The sequence below is a fragment of the Scedosporium apiospermum genome (genome assembly GCF_000732125.1).
Source record: "Scedosporium apiospermum strain IHEM 14462 chromosome Unknown SEQ_SAPIO_0165, whole genome shotgun sequence".
In the NCBI taxonomy this organism is placed as follows: Eukaryota; Fungi; Ascomycota; class Sordariomycetes; order Microascales; family Microascaceae; genus Scedosporium; species Scedosporium apiospermum.
Window position 1 is genome coordinate 444,400 of NW_015971866.1, and position 8,448 is coordinate 452,847.

Genomic DNA, 8,448 nt, shown 5'->3' on the forward strand with positions numbered 1-8,448 from the left:
GGAGACCTTGGAGCCCAAAACTACCTTCTTTTACAGAATACGAAAGATCTATCTATAAGTTCCCTTGGTTGGACAGTGTCTGCAATTATGAAGACCTCGAAGGAGGCTACGCGGTAAATCCTCACGAGGACCACCATGAAGGAGATAACGCCTCCCAAGAGATTAAGGAACGAATACTACCAGTAGAGGAGGATCCCGATGATCCTAATCTAGTACGTACCCTCCTAATCCATTACTCCGCCCTCCTCTATTAATAACTACGTAATAGGTGACATGGGATGGACCGAACGATCCCTCTAACCCAAAGAACTGGCCAAAATACAGGAAGTGGACCGCAACCATTCTTGTATCCTGCTTCACTTTCATATCTCCCGTCTCCTCCACGATGCTTGCCCCAGCTCTGCCCACTCTTGCGGAGCAATTCAACATCTCATCCAACATAGTGACATACCTTCTCATGTCCATCTTCCTCCTTGCCTACGCCGTCGGTCCGTTTATCCTTGGACCGTTGTCGGAAATGTATGGACGAGTTGTAGTTCTACAATATGCCAACTTAGTCTTCTTACTGTTCAATACAGTGTGCGCATGGTCCACTACTAAAGAGCAAATGTTGGCGTTCCGCTTCCTTAGTGGACTCGGAGGTAGCGCTCCCCAAGCAGTAGGTTATCTCTTATGAGCCGTCTTCATGTTCTTCATGTCCATTACTTACAAGTCATCCTAGCTCGGGGGTGGAGTACTTAGCGATTGCTGGCATGCCGAAGAGCGCGGCATAGCCGTTGCCATTTACAGTCTCGCTCCGTTCATCGGCCCCGCAGCCGGGCCCATCGGTACGTCCCGCCTTCTCAACAAGGATCACTCCCCCTCCAAAAACCCCATAGTCTTTGTGCCTAGCTCACTCTCTCCCGAAGCCGCTGGGTATCTCACACAATACCTTAACTGGCGGTGGATCTTCTGGACTGTATCTATCGCCGACGCTCTAGTGCAAATTCTCTGCTTCTTTTTCCTGTCCGAAACCTACGCGCCTACCATACTGCTGAAGAGGGCAAAGAAGCTCCGCAAAGAAACGGGCAACGTAAAGCTCCATACGAAATTTGAGCAGCCGGGGAATTCATTTGCTCAGACGCTTAGAAAGAACCTGCAGAGGCCGTTTATCATGCTGTTTACACAGCCAGCATTGCAGGTGACTGCTCTGTACAGAGCGTACCTTTATGGGTTGATGTATCTAGTGTAAGAGACTCCCACATGATCTCTTGAAATGCGGAACTAACGAAATTTAGGCTCGCTTCGTTTCCGCTGGTTTGGATGCAGCAGTACAACCAACAACCTGGCCCGGCGTCGTTGAATTACATATCTCTGGGTGTTGGGTTCGTCATTGGCTTGCAATTCTCGGGGCCACTGATCGATAAGGTAAGCTAACTGACCCTCCCAAAGGAGAATTGGTGGCTGACAATCTCAGGTATATGCCGTGCTTTCGGGTAGAAACGACGGCCGAGGTCTCCCCGAATTCCGCATCCCCCTCATGTATCCAACGGCCTTTATAACCCCGCTTGGGCTCCTCTTGTATGGCCTCGCCGCTCACTTCCGTACGCACTGGATTGTCCCCAACATCGGCGCCGGCATCTTCGCCGCGGGTCTTATCTTGTCTTTCCAATGCGTGCAGACATACACGATCGACACATACGAGAGGTACACGGCAAGCGCGACTGGAGCAGCTGCCTTTGTGCGGACGATGGCAGGGTTTAGCTTTCCCCTGTTTGCGCCGGGCTTGTTTGATAAGTTGGGAATTGCTGGCGGAAATGGGTTGCTAGCAGGAATTGCACTGGGGCTGGGGATTGTTGTGCCGACATTGATGTGGAGATATGGTGCTTGGCTAAGGAGCAAGGGAATGCAGTATGATTAGGGAGACTTGGACGCGCTATAAGAAAAGAGCATGATTTCGCGACAGACAATAGACACTAGAGCTACACAGACATTTGATAGTTAGATGACCGTAGAGGATTTTGTTCGTAATGTCTATATTTTAACTCCCGGAAAAGTAGGACAAAAAACCAGGTGGCTAAAAATGCTCGAGGGATACACAACACCAACTCGATTCCGAATCTGAACTCGAACCTGAGATGCCCCCGGAAGAACTCGGTGAATCCGAGCTCCTACTTCCTGAAGAATCCGACGAGCCAGAGCACGGTGATTCCATCCCCCGGAGGTACTCCTGGCACGCGTACACGATGGCTTCGGGAAAGGGATGCACCTGCCATTGGAATATTCTCGAACATACTCTTCGTGACAGTGCCAACTGTCGTCTACTCCAGGTTGAGGTTTTGAAGACCCAAGGCGGTCAGACGTGGCAGAAAAGGATAAACCACGGAGTAATAAGGACAAGTAAGGATGGGACCAGCAGGACCCAAGAACGGTCCCACGGCTCCACGAGGACGGACTGGACCGATGGTCGATCCACCACAGTCAAAGGAACAACCAAGCCCGGAAGGCACCGGACCCGGAGAGAGCCTGGAAAGGGAAACGTCTATATAAGCTACGAGATCTGCCGTGTATCTAGTTTGTCGTTCAAGACTCCCCAGTAGTCAATTCAGGTACACCCCCGCGCTTGAATACGCACTTCTCACCAATATCTTGTGATACTGCTTGACTGCCTTCCTTACTTCATAACAGGCCCTCACGACCCAAACACCAACTGTACCCACCTGATAACCCCTGAGCCAGTGTTAGGATCGTAATACGCGTCCACAACGGCACAAGATAGGCTCCCAGGATATTGTTCTCTTCAAACATACAAGTGCAACTAGGAACATGCCAATGAAGATGGAAGTCATCAGCAGCACGAGTCTGAGCCCATGGGGTAGACGAAGTCGGTGGACGTCATGTTGCGTTGCATTCAGCGGGAGATTTCAAAAAATGCGGCGATGATGCTGATTTCAAGGAAAAAGGAAGGAGATTGAAACTAATTCCAGCACCTTCCGTGGATTTCAAAGGGGAGGAAGAAGTATCAGAAAGAAAAGGTAGTATGTTTATACTTCAGCACAGCCTATTGCCATATGCTAGGGGAAAAGATCTGCTCGCTCCGTGACGGAGCGTTGGATCGACGTGTGTTCCGCGATGGACGGTCAATCGCGGACGGTTGCGCCTCAACTATATCATTTGCTGCGAACTCGACAGACACAAATTTCCCTCTTCCATGTTTAATATTGACGAAAGCCCACATAGCCGACGGGCAACTCATTGCACTCATTTCCTGTACCACATTCTCGTCGTCTTCGTTGCCCTCATCTTCCTCTGCAACAAAAACACGCCATATAGCAACGCTTCCGCCGTAGGCGGGCATCCTGGTACGTAAATATCTACTGGCACGATCCTATCGACACCCCTCAACACCGAGTAGCTGTAATGATAGTACCCGCCGCCATTTGCACAACTGCCCATGCTAATGACCCATTTCGGATCCGGCATCTGATCGTAGCATTGTCGTACCGCCGAGGCCATCTTGTTGGTTACCGTGCCGGCTACTATCATGACATCGGCCTGACGAGGGGAGGCGCGAAAGATGATTCCCAGGCGGTCCTGGTCGTATCGGGGCATCGAGACGTGCATCATTTCGACACCGCAGCAGGCAAGACCAAACGTTAGGGGCCATAACGAACCCTGACGCACCCAGTTGACGATAGCATCTAGCGTAGTCCTATATCCCCCCTTTCGTTAACCTGAAGAATCCAAAACGCACCCCTTATTTGGATGAACTGTATCGGAGATGTACGTACAGAGCATACTCGGCCAACCCCGTGGGCCTTTTCTCGGACGTCAAGGCCATATTATTTCCTATCTTTTTGACACCTGCTTCGCTCTTTCGGACGGAGGTTATCCCTCGGCGTTGGCCCAAGATGGTCGCCGTAGGCAGATGGGAAACTCTTTTGCGGGAGTGAACAGGTACCACTCCTGTACTGCGCAAAAGCAGACCTGGTAGATTCGGGTCGCTCCGAGGCCGAAGCAGCGACCTGACTTCACGCAATGTTAGATAACGAATAGCAAATGGACAAGTCACTTCTGGGGGATGAACTCATCGTACCGATCTTTCCTCGAGCCATCGTCAACAAGCGATGGGGAATTCGGTGCTGGAGGTAACGTTCGGGAAACTAGGGATGTTGGGGCGAGGATGGAAATGGAAAGGACCTAAGAATTCACATACGCCGGGCAACAACAAATAGGGAAGAAAAAGAAGAAGAAGGAGAACAAAGAATAAAAGAGTGATGAGGTTTTGGTGAGATTAATCGAGACGGGATTTCCGGGACGGTAGTGGCTCCTGTGCGGTCTTGGCGTCCAGCTCCGGTGAAAACCCACCGAGGACCCACCGGAGGACGGATTTGGCTGCAACGATCTGTTCCTTTAGAAAAAAAAAAAAGACAGCGATCACAGAAAACACGGAAAATGTTTAAAATAAAAATAAATAAAATAAGATACAATAAATTGAAAAGAAAGAAGAGGAAGCGAACAATAAAGAGGTAACAAAGCGGACAGCAATTCCTGAGTCCCCCTCGTGTTGGAGTCAGTGCATGTAAACTCCGTCACTATTCGAAGAAACCATCGCGAGTGTTGGTCTGGACGTTGGTATGGAGGGGCAGCCAGATACGGGGCCGGAAACTTTACGGCTTGTTCTCGGAGTTTCGGACGAGCAATGAGTGTTCGGTATATGCGAGGTCCGCGCCCTGCTGTCGATGACGGAGCGTATGAAAGTTCTTACATAGCACGACGACCTGGCGGAGGACTCAGAGGACGCTCCACTCCTTCGAGTCAAATGCGCATGGCTCAAAGAATTGTTTCCGGCTTTCGTGTCGCTTGCTACGCCAACAGTCTGTGAGGTTGATGATGCGAAACCTCTGATAGAAGCTGTATCAAGGAAAAATTGTCTATTATTGACGGTCATTGCCGCCGAGAGGCGCCCAACTTCCTCGCCACGCTTGCGGACATCACCGAATTTCGGCGTGGTCTCGGTCTCCCCCCTCCCTTTTTCTTCAATTTTCCTTTCGATTTTAACCCCAGACAATTGGCAATGGAAGCCAATCAGGATAGGGGTCTGACCAGCCACTCATAAAATGAGGCTTGGACGTCTAAGCCCAATACATAGCCCATTAGGTCAGAAAATATCGCGATCCCCTCTGCCAAGGCAACAACAACAACCAGTGTCAGGCTTCGCGGAAAGCAATCGGGCCTCATGAAACCCTCATCGCAACGACTGCATGCGGATTCCGAAAGCGACATAGGACGGATTCTCGTATTCCATCCCCAGACCGTTTGGCGACACCATGGATCCTCTGTCCGTCACGGCAAGCGTCATTGCCATCGGCCAGGCTGTCGCCGCAATCGCCGTGGGAGTGCGTGTGCTGAAATCCCTCAGCAATACGCCAACCGAGTTCTCGGCACTCCTGAACGATCTAGGAATGCTCCAAGCCGTACTAGAAACACTTCAAACATCAACCTCTCGGCCCCCAACCCGCAGTTTAACCGCTCTTCAAACTCTCTACGAGGGGCTCCGTCGAGCCACGACAGAGCTGGACGAATTGGCGAAGCGCTTGTTAGCGCAAAGCAAGGGCCTCGATAAAAAGGGACGGCATCGCATACCCCGTATCAAGTGGTGGCGCGAGAAAGACAACATCGCCAAACTCCATGAGTTGGTTCAGCGGTTGTACCTTGAGCTTTCAACCTGCTTCGCGGCTGTCAGTGCCTCCCAGGGGTGAGTGATAAGCAATGCGTGCAAGCCATCATGATAAAGGTATTCTAACATGCTTTCAGGACGCAACAAACGGTTCTGGTGTCTGATGTGAAAAGCATTATTGAAGCATCGAACACCTGCCTGGTCGACATTCTTCACAATCTAGAGCGAGCTCAATTTCCCAGTGTTGACTTGAATCATATTTTGAGTCATGCTTGCGAGGTCCTGACACGGAATGAGAAGTCCCTCCAGGATATAGGGCCGCAGCTGGGGCACATAATGCAGCAATCTGGTGAGAGTGTTGAGCTGCTTCAGCGCCATGCTACGGTATTGGGTGATATTCGAGCCTCGCTTAGTCTAATAACCAGGTGTGTTCTTCAGTATGCCAAACAATATAGACGCTAACCACACAAAGAGATCTGGAGCCAATAAAGACGGCCTTCAACGCTCAAATGGCTTTCTTAGGCAACAGAGGGTCAAGTGCCAAAAACAGAATTCGCTCCGCCGGAAGAGACACGGACCTGTCTCTCACCACGCGCACATCAATACGCGGAGCACGTTTTCCCCTGTGCAAATGCTCGTGTCACAGGGTTGCGTGGGCTCGCTCACTACCCTGGCTTCATCCAGCATTTGGCACGCTGTCTCTCAAGTACAGCGCTTTGCATGGCAGATGCGAGCCATGCAATACTTCGCTATGCCACTCGGCGTCAGACACTTTCTTCAACGTTCAGTATCATTTTCCCCCATGGCTGGCAGCTCGAGCCGTCCTCGCTTCTCTCAGCTGGCGGACTCTGACCGGCCTTGGCGCTTCACTATGGATTCGAGTTCCTCGAATAGTTTATAAAATGGGGATAGCCTACATTCTGGAGTCCGATGACATTGAGAGCCTTGAGAGGAGGCTATCGAATCTGCAAATACTCCCAACAGATATTGAGGGTTTCTACGGCCGTACTCTGCTAACTGTAAGCACATGTCCAAAGGACTATGGTAATGAGACTGACGGATATAGTTTGCCTTGGACTCATCCATGTGGTCTTGTATACCATCCTTGCTCCGTTTTGGCGCTGATCCGAGAATGCCGGATCTCTCCGGCAGGTAAGATGATTGTTCCCGTTGCAGCCTGGTCATTGAAAATAGACTAGGGAATCGATCACGCGGCGAAAGCCCAGTGCTGAGGGTTTTTCTTCAATAAAACAGGTCTGCTGCTGACTGGGCACGAGAGTATCTACATACTACACACGAGTTCGATGTAGGAGTCCGTCAAATCCTCCAGCAACTGGCCGAATCAGATGGCGATGAGCCGAGGTCAGCCAGCATCATACATGATGCTATTTTAGGCAACAGCAAAATTCCTCTGGAAGAGTGTATCCTGGCGCAACCATGTCATATTAACACCCTAGATGACCTGGGCAACACGCCGCTACACTGGGCCGTGATGATGGGAGACTTGCAGGCGGTGCATACTCTAGCGAACCTTGGTGCCGACGTGAACCATCCCACTCGGCACAATGGAGAAACGCCACTCCACCTAGCCTGCCACTGGGGGTCCGAGGAAATAGCCATGGAACTTATAGCCCGCGGCGCTTCTATTCATCTCCAGGACTTCACAGGTCGCACCCCATTGCATGTGTGCTACAACCACTTAAATCTTACCAAGCTGCTCCTGAGTCTCGGAGCCGACCCGAATGCACAAATAAAGTTCCAATGGACGCCTCTGTATTGCCTACTCGGCGACGATTACATGCTTCATCAACAAAGAACCAGAGAGATTGTGAAAGCATATGCCGAAGCGGGGGCTAACCTTGATGCAGCCTATCAAGGATGGACTCCTCTGCACATCGCTGCTCAAGAGAACGCCTCTCTGGTGCCGCTCTTTCTAGAACTGGGCGCCAAACCGAACGTAGCCACGGATGACGAAGAGACCCTGCTCCACTTACTAGCTACAATGCCAACGGGCTTTAAACAAATCGGTGATATACCGCCTTATCTCCTACGGGGTCTCAACCCCGACCTCTTGGACAGTAGAGGTCTGACACCCTTCGACCGGCTAGAATGCAGAGTCACGGAAGAGCGTAACTTCGCTGGTAGAGACTCCCTGATTCTCGGGGATGTCGTCCTCTTCGTTGAATTGATCCTCGAACTCAGGGAATTAAACTGGGAAGCGGGACTCTTCCTCGAGTGTAAAGAAGAGTTCGAAGCGGACGGCAGCCACAACAGGATGAGAAGATGGGTTCGCAAACAAAGGAAATTGTTTGACCGCGACGAGGACGCCCGGACCCTCGTGTGTGGTTCGCTACAGCCCTACTGGGCTGAGGACACAGAGAGCACGAGTACGGACTTGGGGGAAGAATGGGAGACGGAGGACGACGAATTCCCTAGCATGTTTGATTCAGCTGATGATAGTGACGAGGACGACGAGAACGACAATGATCAGGATGGCGGCCGCATGAGTGAAGAGGCCGAAGACGAGGAGTTCTTTGATGCAATCCAGGGATAAATTGGGAGATGCACCCCGCTTTAAAACCTGACGGCCGCGCAGTGTAACCAGAGATTTCTATTATTTCGTCATTTTCATAGATCATTGACTTTCTCCTATAATTTCCTGTCGGTTGTCTCTAAAATGTAACCTGATGGGTCAGCCGCCACAATAGTTACAAGTAATGTGAAACAGAAGTCATGATGAGGAAGGTTGTATATTCTCGGTCGATATCTCTATGCGGGAACTATGGTCC

At 50.9% G+C, this 8,448-nt stretch overlaps 3 protein-coding genes across 3 annotated transcripts; 2 read left to right on the plus strand and 1 right to left on the minus strand.

Annotated features, from left to right (window-relative positions):
• Positions 1-385: 385 nt before the first annotated feature.
• SAPIO_CDS10296 (Fluconazole resistance protein) lies at positions 386-1,900 on the plus strand (the record flags this gene model as incomplete). The annotated part of the gene is made up of 5 exons (XM_016783906.1): positions 386-488; positions 579-658; positions 722-1,227; positions 1,278-1,407; positions 1,457-1,900. 5 exons carry the CDS (start codon positions 386-388, stop codon positions 1,898-1,900), a joined length of 1,263 nt encoding a protein of 420 aa, XP_016638748.1.
• Positions 1,901-3,240: 1,340 nt separating this feature from the next.
• SAPIO_CDS10297 (NADH-ubiquinone oxidoreductase 20 kDa subunit) lies at positions 3,241-3,820 on the minus strand (the record flags this gene model as incomplete). Its single annotated transcript, XM_016783907.1, has 2 exons — positions 3,241-3,691; positions 3,771-3,820. The coding sequence occupies 2 exons, from the start codon at positions 3,818-3,820 to the stop codon at positions 3,241-3,243; spliced, it is 501 nt and encodes a 166-aa protein (XP_016638749.1).
• Positions 3,821-5,309: 1,489 nt separating this feature from the next.
• Positions 5,310-8,213, plus strand: SAPIO_CDS10298 (uncharacterized protein; the record flags this gene model as incomplete). The annotated part of the gene is made up of 3 exons (XM_016783908.1): positions 5,310-5,737; positions 5,797-6,084; positions 6,914-8,213. The coding sequence occupies 3 exons, from the start codon at positions 5,310-5,312 to the stop codon at positions 8,211-8,213; spliced, it is 2,016 nt and encodes a 671-aa protein (XP_016638750.1).
• Between the last annotated feature and the right edge of the window lie 235 nt (positions 8,214-8,448).